The following is a 16308-nucleotide window of genomic DNA, read 5'->3' as shown; positions in this document are numbered from 1 at the left end:
CGAGTAATTGCTGAATGTTCCTTCAAAGAGCATGAGCCCAGAGCTAGTCCTCCAGCTTGCTTGATGGTGAGCAGAGTGTGTTTGTCCTGGGCAGAAGGTCCCTTGTTCCCTGGCACCGCCTGTCCTCCGAGGAGATTTTTCACCTAGGGTCAGCAGGTTGTCTTTGGCGGCCAGTGGTGTGCTGGGAAGTCTTCCTGTTGCTGCTGTGATATGTTGTCATTCATCCTGCGAGAAAATTCCCCTGTGAGGCGTCTCGTGTAAGGGCAGAGTGCTTTCATTGCAGGCACAGTGGTTTTCAGATACTTTTAGGTCATGTCTTTTGAGACCTTCTGCCTTTCCTTCCCCGGCGTTAGTCCTCTGTTCTTACAGTGCTGCCAGTGCTTCTCTGTCAGCCATGTGCATCTTCGCGTCTTGCAGAAAGAGCGTAAGTGTTTTCTTTTTATGGCAGACTTGTCTGTATCATGGAGCGTTCCCAAAATGCTTGTTGACAGCCATTTTGAAGGAGCCTGCCTTCCGGCCTGTGGCATGGACTCATGTGAAGGTTGGAAATGCAGTTGGAGAGAAATGGCTCTGCAAGAATAAGTATGGTAGTTTGGTTTTCATGACGTGAGAGGTGTATAGAGCAGAGTTTGCCTAGTTGTATTGGAGCCTAGTGACTGGATTTACTTGTATAGACGTGCTGTCTCATGTTTCCTTTCACAGGGAGTTGTCTTTTTCCATGAGCTCCCTTGCTTCGTGCTTTTTGTATGACATCTGAGCAGGTACTAAGTCTTTAACTGTTTGTTCTCTCAGGAACTTCTTCTTACTGCTGTACTATTCTTACAGGTACTTTTGGCACTGAAGTTCCAACCACTGTGAGGGAGGGCTCTTCGACAGCTTCAGTTTCTACACCCATTAGCACACAAACTGCAGGCAGTACGTCACCACCTTCAGTTTCTACAATCCCCTCGACAGTCACGACATCTGGAACAACTCCTACGAAGTCTTTTACCACCACTTCAGGAACAACCTCTAGCTCTTCTAGTACTGTCACTGCCACCACCATTACCACGTCTGAAATTGTTTCCTCTGGTTCAGCTAGTACTTCTGGGACAACTCCAACATCCAGTACAGTCACTGTTTCAGGAAGCTCTACATATAGCACAGTTACTACACTGAGTACTTTAAGTTCAACTGCCAGTTCTGGCTCTAATTGTACTATTTCACCTAATGAAACTTACGCGGTTAGTGAATTTAATTTTGTTTATTTTTATAATTGTGCTTTGGAAGGAGTCTAGGTACATATTTAGAGTGTGTGTATTAATCTGGGTAGAAATTAGTTGTCTGTTCATTTTGTTTGGTCCTGTTTTCTTGGGTATCAGTTTGACTTCCAGTAAATTTTTATTTTATATTGTTTATACTGGTATTAGTTCTTCAGGGATGGATAGTTTTTTAAAATCTTTCTTCGAGGTGTTATTACAGCTCAATCCTTTTTCATCAAAAGCGTTTCTGAGGAGGAAACCAAGGGCTAAGAGACACTAAACTCTCTTCGCTTATTTATGCTTTTTAATAGGTTTGGTACGTGTTGAGAAGTTTGTTGTACAGTATAGCCCAAGAAAACAGAGAGCTGAACAATGTGTATCTTGGTCGTAGACAGATTTCAAGAGCTAACTTTGAAACAGATCACAGCATTTAATGAATTTTCACTCCAATTCTAAAGTTTTCAGAGTTCTAGTTTTGCATGGTTAAAAATTATGAGTGGCTAAGAAACTCAGGCAAGATATAAAAAAATGCTTACATACACAATGCATGCATATAGTTATCTGATACATTACACCCCAAATAGCTGGGTTTCACTGTAGCCTCAGGAGACATCTGTGGAACAGACTTGATCATATCCTATGTTTCCCTGTTGATCTAGAGGGGAATCTAGGTTATGAAATTAGATATCTAACTTAGACAAATGAAACTGAAAAAAACAATTCCCCTTTTTGGTTACTGGCTTAGCTGTTAAAATTATGCTTTTAACTCAGCAACTTTAAACAAATCTAGCTTTCAGGCCTTAATGGTGCTGAATGCTGTTCTTTCCCAGTTTCAGACTTCTGGGAAGAAAATTGCCAGTAAACACATGGTGCTTTAAAACTCTGTAGAAGTTATTCAGGCATAAATGTTAGTAGTCTGACTCAATCTGACTGCTTCATAAGGCTCTCTCTTTTTTTCTCTTTCCTAACACAGCCAGGGGAGTCATTTTGGCTGTGTAACTGCACTGAGGCTATATGTGTAGAAAACAATACTATTGTGCTCGTTCCAGTAATCTGTGAGCCACCTCCTAAACCCACCTGTTCCAATGGGCTTGCTCCTGTGCAAGTCATGGATGATGATCTATGCTGCTGGCATTGGGAGTGTGATTGTAAGTATAATATTTTGTGGAATATTGTATTTCCTGTGGGAACAGTACAATTGTGAAGAGCAGTAATGTTTATTGGGGACAAATATTGTGCAAGGTGTGCTACTCAGACTCAACTCTGTGTTAGTCTGTTTAGAGTGCTTCATTGGTTCTTTTTAGCTAACTGGGGGATTTTACTTTGATTTCTATCATTTTTACGCAACTGTTTTGCCAGTAGAACAAATTGTTCTCCTAAGATAGGTTTTAAATGTCCAGATGCAGACATCTATATGCTACAAATCTGCATATAAGTTAGTTGTTTAAGCAATCTGTAAAAGGTACTTCTAGGGCATGATTAATCCTATTCTCTGTTGTCATTCAGAAATAAGTTAGATAAACAGTGCCTTGCAAGTCTCTGGGTTTTTTTCTGTTGTTGATAAGTTCTAGAAAAGTGCTCGTGCATTGACAGATATACTTTAAATTCTTACAGTTAGAGTAGATGAATCCCACACCTACAGATTTTGTTTGTAGTCTGATCACATTATGGATGTTCCCATAAGTAGCTAACCTGGCTGTATGTTTTTGCAGGCTACTGCACTGGCTGGGGAGACCCACATTATATGACTTTTGATGGATTGTACTACAGCTATCAAGGGAATTGCACATATGTTCTTGTGGAAGAGATTGAAAAAACAGTTGACAACTTTGGTGTCTACATTGATAACTACCATTGTGACACACGGGATGTAGTTTCCTGTCCACGAGCGCTCATTGTGAGACATGAGACTCAGGAAGTGCGCATTGTAACAGTGAAACCAAATACTGTGGAAGTGGAGGTATTGGAAAAAGTTACCTTTGATTTATTGACAGCAATAGTAATAAATCGTGAATCTCATCATTACATTCACAACATTAGGAAAAAATTAGAAGTTGAATGTGTGTTTTAGATTTTAATCCATTCTGGTTTATTAATTAGTACTGCATTGAAGGGTTGCGTATCTGAATACTGGGAAAAATTGCAACAACTCCTTCCCTTTTTTATTACGAATCTTTGCAGTGTGTTCTCTCTCACAAATACATAAACATGGATGAATTGCTAAGAGTTGAGGTTATAAAATAAATTAACTGACAATTGGTGTAAGAAAGGAAAAGATTAGATTTTGATTGGGAGAATACAGTGTAAACTAGACATTGCAATTGAAGAACTGGGCTTAAGCATTTTAAAAAGCAATTGTTACTAGCTTTGACTGGTGTTACTTCTTCAATTTTTCAGAGAAGAGACTCTTATGTGTTTAATTGGTAAATATCATTCCCAACTTTGGGGTTTCAAAATTGAGTGAGAAGTGTTTGTTTTTAGACTTTTGTCGACTTTGCTTTGAACATGTCTGTGTAGCATTATTAAAAATTAGGTTGCAGTAAATGCACCCTTGCCACAAAAGAAGGTTAATAGTATCCTGGGCTGCATTAGGCAGTACTCAATGCCATAGTCACCCTAATAAATTTGTAGTGTGTTTAAACTACAAAATGTATTCTAATTTATTAATGGCTGATAAGACTTTTTGGCTTGGAGAAGGCAAGTTTAGCTTTCCAGTATCATATAAGGAAAACCAGGGACATTTGTTATAAACTATAAGTCTTTACATTTTTATCTCCCATGCAAAGTAATGAACAATTGATTGTTTTCTAAAGTCAAATGAAATGTATGTCTCTTTTTTTGTTTTAATTACTAGGTGACTGTAAACAAACAGGCTGTGGCTTTGCCTTATAAGAAATTCGGCTTGAGCATCTATGAGTCAGGCATAAATCGTGTAGTGGAAATTCCCGAACTTAAAATGAATGTGACCTTCAATGGCTTGTCATTTTCTATCAGAATGCCCTACAGCCTGTTTGGAAACAACACTCAAGGACAGTGTGGTAAGGCTTATTATGGTTTTTTGTACTTTCAGAACACTACAGGTAAATGATAGCCCTACCACAAAGATGAATGGCATTTGATAATGAATCTGAGTCAATTCTTTCTCCTCTTACCCATTTTAGGCATTTGCAATAACAACACGGCAGATGACTGCAGGTTGCCAAATGGAAATATTGCAGAAAGCTGTGAAACCATGGCAGATCACTGGCAAGTTGTTGATCTCTCCAAACCACAGTGTTCTCCAGGCCTAATTCCCACAAAAGCACCTAGCACAACAGCAGGGCAGCCTTGCAAAGAATCTTCCCTCTGTGAGCTTCTTTGGGGAAGGTAGGCATTTCTCTGGTGTTTATAAGCATTTGATTTTCAAGTGTAGTGACCGTTTTAGGGTTCATTTCTCAATAAAAATCTTTCTAACTAGTCTTCCATCTCTTGTAGTTCTTTGTAGCTCTTTGTAGCTCTGGGTTTCTTGGCTTTCTTAAATTTCTTTTGCTGCTTCTAGATGTCATCTTTTGTTGATATATTTTACTCTCAACCCTCTGGCTGCTACGATAACCTTACTTGATGCTCTCACATTCTTTTGTGCTGCCTTCCACTGTCCTACTCTCTGGTCTTTGCTGATGTTCACTAGCAACAAAGAGACCAACTGAAAAAAAAAATCTTAGTTTTTTGAACCTACTGTCTGAATTAAAAAGTAACTCAAGTAAAATCTAGTTTGAAATATATTTGATGACTACACTTGATAATATTCATGCAGCTCCTAGAGTGAAAATACTGGTGCCTGGGTGTTCTGTAGATGAGAGGAGAATATTTTAAAATAATTTGGAAGGTTACAATCTAGTCAAATAGATTAGTGGAAATCTGTTAGTTCAGTCTTTGTTCACATCTCCTTAAGTGTCACTTTTGCCACAAAATAACATGCTAAGCACATGGGAGAATTTATGTATTACTTAGCAACTAATATTGATGTATGTTTCTGTTTTTAGTGTGTTTGAGAAGTGCCATGAAGTTGTTAAGCCTGATAGGTACTATGCAGCTTGCGTTTTTGATAGTTGTACACTTCCCGACTTAGACCTGGAATGCTCAAGTCTGCAGATCTATGCAGCCATCTGTGCCGATCAAAATGTCTGCATTGACTGGAGAAGTCATACCAATGGTGTTTGCTGTAAGTATTTGGCCATTTATCATGAACTGTTAGGGAGTCTTATATTGAACTTATATTTCAGCCATTTCAATTCAAATCACAGGAAGCTGGTGCTAGCAGCAGCAGTAGCTGCTGAAGCTTGCAATGTGCCTGGGGGGCATCTGAGGAGCTTTCTGAGCCACTGCCCTCTTCAGGCTGTGTGTTTGGAGGAGCTGGCTGGCACACAGCAGGTCTCACGAGAGGGCTAAGTGAGAGTGTGGGAATGCTGGCTGCCCCAGCTGAAACTTCAAACCACGGAGATCTGCACAGAAACAGCCACTATAGAGCTCCAGCAACCAGGGCTTTCCAACAGTGAGTGGCATCTGTTGGGATGTCTGTCTTCTTACTGAACTGATAGGCAAGTAGGAAATGCATAGGCAGTGGAACTGATGTCATGTGCCCTGGGAAGTACACAGGGACAGTGCTTAGGTGGAATCAGGAAAGCTAAGGGATAATCAGTGCTGAATTTAGCAAAGAATGTGAAGAATGGTAAGATAGGCTTCTACAGGTATTGCTGGTCAGAAAAGCCTCACTTTTCACTGGCAGTCGCTCTTCCAACATCTCTTAAGTCCCTGAACCTCAAGGCAGGGACTGGGGTATCAAAGTCCTTTCCATTGTGATAGAAGAGCAGGTTTGAGACCATCTGTCGAACTGGAATATACACAAGTCCATGAAACCTGACAAAGTGTATCCCAAAGGGAATTGGCTGATGTAGTTGCTAAACCACACTCCATCAGATTTGAAAAGTCATGGTAGCTAGGAAAAGTACCAGTGCTAATCAGTGATATAGATAGTGGGATTGAATGCACCTTCAGTAAGTTTGCAGGTGATACCAAGCTGAGTGGTGCAGCTGATATGCCAGAGGGAAGGGATGCCATCCAGATGGACCCTAACATGCTTATGCTGTGGGCCCATGGGAGCCTCATGAAATTCATTGAGGCCTAGTATAATGTCCTGTACCTGGGTCAGAACAATCCCCAGTATCAGTACACACAAGGTGATGGAATACTGCACCTGGATTACTGCATCCAGTCCTGGAGTGCCTTGTATGAGAAAGACATGAACCTGGTAGAGTGGGTCAAGAGGAAGGCTGCAAAAATGATCAAAGGGTTGGAGCACCTCTTTTGTGAAAAGTCTGAGAGAACTGGGGTTGTTCAGCCAGGAGAAGAAGGCAATGGGGAGACCTTATTGCAGCCTTTCTGTAAATAAAAACAGTGAATAAGAAAGAGGGGGAAAGACTTTTTACCAAGGCCTGTAGTAACAGGACAAGGGGTGATAGTTTTAAACTGAAAGACGGTAGCTTTAGATTGTATATAGGGAAAAAATGTTTGATGATGAGTATGGTGAGACAGTAGATTAGGCTGCCCAGAAAAGTTGTGGATGCACTATCATTGGAAGTGTTCAAAGCTCAGTTTAACAGGACAACCTGATCTAGTGAAAGATGTACCTGCCCATGTCAGGGAATTGGACAAGATGATCTTTAAGGGTCCCTCCAACCCAAACCATTCTATGATAATATCCTAATGATAGGTCATATTTCTTTCTGAGCAATTAAGACATCAATAAATCACACCAATAAATAATTTCTACAAGTTATTTTCAGGTTTTAACAATAGGAGTGATAAGTGAGCCTGCAAAAATATGTATCAGAATGTATGATGTATCAGAAACACCTGTATTAGTAGATGCATCTCTTTTTTTTTCACACAGTGAACTATGTATTTTGCAGGTATTGACAGATCACTCATTTGTTTAGTGTAATCAAAAGAGAATGGGAGGGTAGGAATACATTCCCCTTTGAGAACTTATACAAAAGAGACCCAAATTATGAAAAAAATTGTAACTGAGATATAGATTCCTGGCTTTATCTCCTTAAATGTAAACTATGATTCTATATCTCTGTGGCAAAATTGCATGACATCTGTTTAACCTCTTTGCTTCTTGAGATTGTTAAACATTAACTTCTTGGCATAAAGTCATGAGAACTTTGTATGATATTCTTACTGTGCTCTTCCTCTTTTTTTTTTATTCTCCTGTTCCAGCTTATGAATGTCCCAAACATAAAGAATATAGAGCATGTGGTCCTATTCGAGAGACAACCTGCAAGTCAAGGTAAAGAATTCCTCCACTGTTAGTTACATCTCATACAACTGTTCAGCCATATCAGAAGCACATGTGGCTGAGAGAAATCAACCAACCTCCAGACACTGACTATCTTATTTGTTACCACTGTTCTCTTGATCCTAAATATAGATGCCTGTGCATTTTATGTTGTTTGACTAAACCAAACACAAACACTGACATCTTCTGAGTCTCAGAAGTACAAATTATTTGCACCTGTATTTTCAGTTAATGGTTATTCAGCTTAACCTTCCTCAGTGTGCCTGTGGTAATAAGGATTTTCCTCTGAACATTTTGTCTCATACAGTGCGCAAAATGAAACTTCAGTTAAACAAGTGGAAGGCTGTTTCTGTCCTAATGGTACAATGCTGTTTGACTCTGGTGTGGATGTCTGTGTAAATACCTGTGGTGAGTTTTACTGCTTCAACTGGGTACATATTTGTTTCTTCTTTATTTTGTTCTGAGGCATATAACATAGATCTGACTGTATGTGGTATTCATACAACATATGGTGAAGATGTCTACTGTTACGTGAGTAGTAATGGATATTTATTTTGATATTTTCACAGGCTGTGTTGGATTTGATATGATACCAAGAGAGGTACGCTGACATTTGCTTTTTATTCCAAGGCAAGGTTGGGTGTGGGGAGAAGAAAGTAGTCTGGTGCAGTTTTGTGGTTCTCTACCTTTTCATTCCTTTTTTTTTTTTTTTTTTTTTTTTTTTTTTTTTTTTTTTTTTTTTTTTACTTCTTTTTAATTGGTAGCTATGGAATCACTCACTTCATTTTCTTTAATAACAGTTTGGAGAAAAGTTTACAGCAGACTGCCAGGACTGCATTTGCCTGGAAGGTGGAAATGGCATTGTATGTGAACCTCACAAATGTCCCGAACAAAATAAGAGGAGTTGTTCTGGGAAAGGCTTCTATGAAGTCATTGAAGTCAACCCTGAAGATCCCTGCTGCCCCATTGTCACTTGCAGTGAGTTAATGCTTTTGTTTCTAATCTTTCCCTATTCTTTAGGAATAGAAAGGAAAAGAACTAGTTTAGCATCAGAGACCTGAAGTAGGGAGCCAAGAAATAATATGTTTTTTTAAATCAGTTTGTCTAGTGTTAAATAAAATACATTTTAATATTGCTGTGACACAACATAATGGAATTTTCTATTCTGGGATTCAACATAACTGCATCTACAGTTCTTGAGTTTCAAATCAATTTTTTTTTCTTTTTTCCAAGTAAAAGTCAGCTAGATTGCGGAATTATCTGCGGCTGTATGGTTTTCATTTTGCAACAGTTGCCTACAGTCTTGCAGAGAGAGAGTACTGTAACAATTATCCAGGGTTTCTTTGCAAGCAATTGTGATACTTTTCTTATACATGGTATCTATGCACTGGAAAAAAAAATATGAGTGCAGTTCTCCATCCAGTGCCTGGATTCACTAGGAAAAATGCATCCTCCGTGTGTAATTTGTTTCTTTGCGGAGGGTCTGGAATATTCCCTAGTGATGAAATATTGCTTAAATGGGGACTCTGAGAAATACTTTTTCCTACCTGTGATTTAATGTACTTTCTGGGTTATTCCTTTTTTTTTTTTTTTCCAGAATGCAATACAAGTTTGTGCACAACTCAACCCCCCAAGTGTACGCTGGGATTTGAAGTTCATTCTTATATTCCCAGTGATGAGTGCTGTCCTGTGTACCAGTGTGGTAAGTTCTTTGGAAATATATTTAAATGACTAGCTGTAAAGCAAACTTAGGCGATGACAGAGCCTTTATTTGAGATCCAGGCGCTATAGAACAAGATATCAAAGAAAGAGGGATTAACTCACCCCTCCCGGCAGCAGTCTGGAAAAAGGAGTGAGCTGAGGAATGCAGCCTTTTCCGGTTCGAACTGTGGCACACTGGAAAAGGAGGGGGGGCAAACTGTGTAGGCTCTGTGTGCATATGCAATCCCAGAAGCACGGCTGGAAGGGGGAGAGAAGAAGGGTGGATCAGGGCTCTCCTGCTCCGGGCACTCAGGTGCTCACGTACTGGTTCAGGCTGTGACCTGGCAATTCCACTGCACTAGCATTATATATTATGTAATTTAGTATTAGATTTAATGAGACTGCATGTAATACCCTAATGAAAGCAGAAATAAATGCAGTCAGATTCCATAAATTGGTTACTATTAACTTTGTTTACTAATACCACGGTATTACAACTGTGAAATCAGATAAGAGTTCGTGTAGCCCAAGCACAGCTTTCCTGGTTGTAGATGCCCGTAAAAAAGGCTACAGAATTACTGAGATTGTGGTCTCAGCTTAACCTGGCAAAATGTCCTTGTTGATGTATCCAGGAGAAGATAGATTGTTGATAATTGATACAGGGAATTCCTTGTAACTGTTACATGGACATTCTTGGCTAGGAACTGGACTATGTGTGTTGGATCAAATCTTCCTCCTCTTTTGCACATTCAGTATTTGTTCTTGTACTTTATGTACGCCACATCTGCTACTCATCTGTATTTGAACATGAACATTGTAATTCATTGTGGAAGAAATGAGTGTGACTAGAGTGGAGTAAGGACTTTTTCTCCCTGATGTAACTGCCTAACTTCTTTCTTGTTAACAGTTCCCAAGAAGGTTTGTGTCCATCAGAATGCTGAGTTCTTGGTAAGTCAATATTCCAGCAGTCTTCTGAAAACGCTTAGAAGACCATTCAGCATACTTTAACAGAAGTGCTATAAGGAAGTTTAACCAGTAGAAGCAATACCCTAGAAATTTTCAAATTTTTTCAGGGATTTATCAGCTCAACAGTGTTTAAATATTTTCTGGAAAGGTTGCTGTGTATAGACAGTTGTTTTTAAATGGTAGTACCAGAGAGAGATTTGGCTTTAGAGTGAAGTTTTTATGCATTTTAAAAAGTCAGACTGTGCTTATTGTCAGCACTTTATTTCAATTTTAAGACTCTGCTTTCAGAAGTATTATTCTGAGCAGACATAGATCCCTAATAATTTCTTTAGGGTTTAATAACTATTTTCTTGTATATGTTTATATGACTCCTTTGCTTTTAATATCTGATTTTATCTTTGCTATATAGAACTTCAGTAAAGACATGAAGTTTCAATCAATGTTAAATATATTGTCATCATAAACAGCTAGACAAATATCTTTCCAGTGGTGTTTATGATGGATTCCTATTCCATTGTTTGGTTTAGAGGTTTCTTGGGAATTAAAAATGTCTGTCACATGTTGTATCTCATTAATATAAGAACCTTTGTTTCTTTAAATTTATAGCCTAATTCCTCAGTCTTTGTTGATAAGTGTCACAGTTGCTACTGCACTAATGAAGTTAACATCAGCACTCAACTGAATGTCATCTCCTGTGAACATATTCCGTGCGACACATATTGTGAACCAGTAAGTAACAAATGTAAAACTAACAAAATTAACAAACAAAGATAATACCCCACGTACATAAAAAACATTGTGATCAATTAGTTGCATACGTTATGTATGGGGAGCAGAAAGCGAGCATCCAACTAAAGCATGGGCGGTGACTGTCCTTGAGCAATCTATTTTGTGTAGCTTGACAGTGTAACCGACAGTATCCAGTTCACCTTGAGAGTATTAGCTAAGAAATGTCTGTAGTGCACCTAATGCATTGATACTTAGTTTTTAGGCATACTTACCATAGTGCTTCAGTTAATTCCACCTGTAGCCTGCTTGTTTTACTTTTGTTTGTGGGAGTCCGGTACAGAAAGGCACAATTCTAGAGTGTGCTTCAAGGCACAATCAATTCATGGGTTAGTATGTTTTCACTTATTTCTCCACAGTGCATCTATCAGTGCTGTCATTTTTATCTAATTTTAATATCTAGGGATATGAACGGCAACACGTAGAAGGTGAATGTTGTGGAAAATGTGTGCAGACAAAGTGTATTGTACATACATCACATGGTTCCAGTCTTATACTGAATGTAAGTATGCTCTACATGTTGCCTCTCTACCAAATTTATAAGCTTCATCTTTTCAAAGAAAAGGCTTTGTGTAACTTTGCATCTGAAATGTCAACAACATACCTAAAGCAAAGACAAACTAATCAACAATATTTTGGCCTGAAGGAAGTATTAATGAAATCAAATTTTCTGAAAGGCTTTTTATGGAATGACAAGCCAGTAATATCATGGGAAGGTATTTGTGTATTTATTTATTTATTTATCTATTTATTTATTTAGTGATGATTAGAAGCTTAAAAATTTCTCTGTTGTTTAGTTTCTGGGTACTGAAGAATGTTAGAAAAGCCTGCATATGAAACAGTTTTATTCCCCGTATTTAGCTTTCCCTAGGTAAAATCCATGGGTATAAATGACTTTGTTAGTATTGCAAATGTACTCTAAGTGCTTTAGAGGGATTTTTTTTTTCCCAAGGGAAATCCCATGTAAAACTGCAGATTCTGTCCACTTGGGCATACTGCAATATGCACAAAATTCTGTATTCAAAATTGCTGTTGACCTAAAAATAATTGGCTGAGAAACAATATGAAAGTCATTTTCAGAGAGGAACCTTTCTCTTTGAGCTCCCTTCACCTTTTCTATTACATTTTGTATTTCACTTGCAGCCTGGAGAGTTTAAAAATGATCCTTACAACAACTGCACCATTTACAGTTGTACAAGTTTCAAGAACCAGCTTATTTCTTCCACATCTGAGATTACCTGTCCTGCATTCAATGAGGAGAGCTGCAAACCTGTATGTAGATATGGAAAACTTACCCTCTACTTAATGCATTCATTACTTCAGTTTAGTTCAACCACCTAGCTACCAGTAATGTCTCATTGACTCTGGTGATCATTCTCCAAAGTTTCTCTGTCCCAGTGGCACAGATTTCTGCTTCATCTATGTGCAGAGCTACAGAGCATATTAAGTAAGATATCTGGCCCAGAGTTTAAAGTTCTTCTGGCAACTCTCTCTCAGTAGCCAAAAAAATGGTCAGAATTCAGATAAAAGTACTTGCTGATTACTTTGTGAGAGGTCGTGCCTAAAAAAGAACCATGTTTTTTTTTTAATGTCACAGAAATACAAGCTGTCCAGTCAGTAGGCAGTAACACCACGTACCATACAAATATAGAAAAGAAGGCTCTGAGAAAATATTTTTCAAATTTTTTGTGGAGTGGTGGTTTGATGGTTACTGTAAAACAGTCAAAACTTCATCTGTATTTCCACGGTCTTCACTAAATTGATAGATTTGAAGTCTGGAATAGACTATTATGTTTGTTTATTCTGGAAATGCTAGTAATTTCTAGCCATTGAAGAATTGCTCTCCTCTGTTATTGGCCTAAAAACTTCTTTTATACAGGGAAAGAAAATAATACTATTTTTCCTGTCTATTTTTGTTTTTTTTAGGGAACTGTTACATTCTTACCTAACGGCTGTTGCAAAACCTGTAAGTATGTCAGCGTACCTGAATTAACAATACAGAAAATGAATTTTCTTAAATCAGCCCATTTTATTATACAGAGGCTGATATGTTTGTATTTAAATAGATGCACCTGTATTTATGTTTTACTCTAAGCATTCAGTGCCCAATCTGTCTGGTAAGGTTTAAACTGAAGCAGAAAGTCCTCTCAAGGCAATTCTTTCAGTGCACTAGCAAAGCCAAGTGTACTGAACTTCAGGGAAAATATGGAGCTATTTCACTGAAACTATTTTCTGATCTTTCCCTTTAGGTGTACCTCTGGATAGCCCCACACCATGCTCTGTCCGTGAAAGAAAAGACTTTATCGTCTATAAGAAGTGCCGTTCTCTGGAGAGAGTTGTCCTGACTGAATGTGAAGGAAAATGTGGAACTTTCTCACTGTAAGTAAACTGATTGGACAATCAGATTTGAATTTTGCCACTGACATTGTTTATGTAAAAGGAACAATAAACTGATGGACTACAGAATAGCAGAAGACTTGAAACGATCAACTCCCAAACTCAAGGGCACAAAATCATGAAATCCCTGACTCAACAGCTGATTCAATTTAAGACTAAGCAGAAAAGGGTACTGGATTGCTTTGGGATATAAGGCGGCTATGGCAAGTTCTATCTATGTGAGGAGATGACTCGTCTTTCATTCGTGTCAGACTGTCTTGGATAGAAGTCACTGCAAGAGAACATGGATTATTTCCTGTAATGTGAATGAGACCAGAGAGCAGCCAATCCTCATGTTCATAAGCTGAAAAGCTGCCTCTCAAGAGTTAGCATATAAACATATACATTAACATATAAAATGAAATGGAAACATATCTTTTAAAGGAAGTTTCAAACATGCACAATTTTTACGTGGTAAAGAAATGAGAAAACAAATGCCTTAGGAGTAGTGGTAGTAGAGCAGTTTCATTGTATGTTACTCTCTGAAAATCTGCAAGAAGGTGGCTAGTGTGACACATAGTACAAAGCTATTAAAACACATTAGAATAATATAATTCTAAATCTCCAAATAAACTGTCACTTGCTGCCTGTTGCTGCAAGTGAGTACCTTACATGAAAGAAGACTGGCCTTTACTCTAAGATTGGACCCAGTTAGCCAGAGAGTTTTATTAGTATTTTCAAATACCTCTTACGAGTCCTGCTGGAGCTGCCTCTGCATGCAAGCATAAGACAAAGATGGCTCTTGACACAGTTTATGTGCTGATACTGACAGATTCTGCAGGTTAGCATTGGTATTTGGGAAGGTGATGGACACAATGCTGCAAAAAACATCTTTATTCTGAGACAGCAACAGAAGGAGCTGCTGGTTCCTCTTCCTGTTAACACTGCCTGTTTTGGGATACAAACTTTGATTCATCTGATGCAATTGTAGCTCTTGTAGCCGATTGATATGATGCCACTGTAAGTGGCATTGTAGCCACAAGTCTATGCAGTTTTCTTTCTCAGTTCAGGGCTGCATCTGTCCTTAGTTGTTTGATCTAGCATGTTTAACATCTATCAGTGCTGGGATGATGAGAGGAATGTAAGGAAACTGAACTCCTTGAACTCGTGTTTCTTTAGTAGGACCTAGACTATAATTTCTTTTTTACAAGAAAATCTCATCCAAATGCACCGAATTTTAAATGCATATTGTTATAACTGCTGCTCTGTCAGATGAGCTTAGGACTATTCATTAGCCCCAAAAATGGCTCTTTTGCGTACAGAACCAACCTTCTCACAGGAGTTCTGTACCTGTCTTCAGTCTCTCTTTTGTATGCTGGCTTCTAGCGCAAAATGATGTTGCCTTTCTCCATCTTAACAGGTACTCTGCTGAGGCCAGTTCTATGGAGCACAGTTGTTCCTGCTGCAAGGAAGTAAAAACTAGCATGAAGGAAGTGGAACTGAAATGTCCCTCTGGGCACTCAATTACACATAAGTATATGTATGTGGAAAGCTGCGGCTGTCAGGACACTCAATGCGAAGTCCCAGAATCTAGTGAGTCTCACAGCACAGAAGAAAGCAATGAGAGCACTCAAAATCATAGGAAAAGGGCCATCAGCCTAACATCAAAATGAAGCAGAAAAAAACTAACTGCACTCAAGTAAAGGAACTATACACCACTCTGATCTTCCGTGACAGCTTTTGAACTTAGCTTTTCCCCGCTGCTATATCCTGTATGTTCTCTAATTATTTTTAACAATGCTCTATTTATTTGTGTACAAAAGTACAGTGAACTTTCTTCCTAGTTGCATACCCCTCTGGATCACTTTATAATCAACTTATTTCCTCTGAATGATTAAAAGCACATTTAAAAAAACTCAGGTTTTGTGCTTATTCATATACTATCTTGATGAGCCTCAGTTTTAAAAGAGAAGGAAAGTGGTTTTTTTTTCAAGTTATAGGAAGTTTGTTGATGTATTTTCCAACCTTTTGCAATATCAATTTGCAGCTCACTAAAAACTGAACTATTAGAAGATCCTGTCTGGTGGGGCAAAAGTTGAGTATGCCTGCTGAATCTGAAGAAGAATAACGCATCATAAAATGATTCAAATGACTCTGAGAAACTTTCACTCCAGTTTGGCACCAGGTCTCATTTTAGCAGAGCTGTGTGTTACAGCCTCAGTTCATCACAGTTACATAGTTTCAGAAAGATAGTAGTCCTTTGGCTTTGAGAATATGAAGTTCATTCACATTCAAACAATTGAGGGATGTATGATTAGTGCTATAGTAGGAGGTCTTCAAATGTCAACCTCCGCAAAGAAGATGTCCATATTTAGGCTTTCACTGCAGGAAATGGAGTGACGTAGCCATTTTCAGCATTCATTCATCTCATACCAAAGGAGATATTCAAAGGAGATTAACTGAATTACATTCTGAAGTGCCTATTTATCTGATCTCATTGCAAAGGTAGCTGAAGGGTATTAGCTGAGAGCTGGAAGGCTCTCTTGAAGGCAGCTGAAGTACAATTAGAGTAACGCACACTTGGTGTGTGCAAAGATCGTATTTTGTGTTTTTTTGCCTCTCTTGATGAACAGTAGTTGTCTTAACCTTCTGAGAGCTGAAAGTAACTGCTTGTGCCATCAACCAGAATGCAAGCATTTTTGCTACTTGAAGTACCAGAGCTGTTGACCCCATTCTATGCTGCTATGAACCCTACCAAATGTGTTACAACTTGAAAGGCAGAAACCAGTAGGGATGTACAGAAAATAAAACACTGGACATTTTGCATCTTCAGAGTACTGTCTTTAGAGAGTTGAGGGGGGGAAGATAGCAGATGTAAGAAGAAGGAAGTTTACTCAC

At 38.6% G+C, this 16308-nt stretch overlaps 1 protein-coding gene across 1 annotated transcript in view; it reads left to right on the top strand.

Annotated features, from left to right (window-relative positions):
• The window catches only part of MUC2 (mucin 2, oligomeric mucus/gel-forming), an 89750-nt gene extending 73451 nt beyond the window's left edge, over window positions 1–16299 (top strand). The window contains exons 36-54 of the mRNA XM_021402134.1: window positions 449–587; window positions 826–1223; window positions 2215–2389; window positions 2954–3201; window positions 4096–4279; window positions 4403–4607; window positions 5264–5442; window positions 7503–7572; window positions 7889–7989; window positions 8151–8182; window positions 8382–8559; window positions 9179–9283; window positions 10190–10230; window positions 10855–10977; window positions 11438–11536; window positions 12178–12306; window positions 12961–13000; window positions 13284–13413; window positions 14831–16299. Coding sequence (XP_021257809.1) covers window positions 449–587; window positions 826–1223; window positions 2215–2389; window positions 2954–3201; window positions 4096–4279; window positions 4403–4607; window positions 5264–5442; window positions 7503–7572; window positions 7889–7989; window positions 8151–8182; window positions 8382–8559; window positions 9179–9283; window positions 10190–10230; window positions 10855–10977; window positions 11438–11536; window positions 12178–12306; window positions 12961–13000; window positions 13284–13413; window positions 14831–15083 — 2829 coding nt within the window. The 3' untranslated portion in view covers window positions 15084–16299. The remainder of the gene's footprint in view (window positions 1–448; window positions 588–825; window positions 1224–2214; window positions 2390–2953; window positions 3202–4095; window positions 4280–4402; window positions 4608–5263; window positions 5443–7502; window positions 7573–7888; window positions 7990–8150; window positions 8183–8381; window positions 8560–9178; window positions 9284–10189; window positions 10231–10854; window positions 10978–11437; window positions 11537–12177; window positions 12307–12960; window positions 13001–13283; window positions 13414–14830) is intronic.

Source organism: Numida meleagris, chromosome 6 (genome assembly GCF_002078875.1).
Source record: "Numida meleagris isolate 19003 breed g44 Domestic line chromosome 6, NumMel1.0, whole genome shotgun sequence".
NCBI lineage: Eukaryota > Metazoa > Chordata > Aves > Galliformes > Numididae > Numida > Numida meleagris.
Note: the sequence above shows the minus strand (reverse complement) of the source record. Positions and strands in the feature narration are given on the sequence as shown.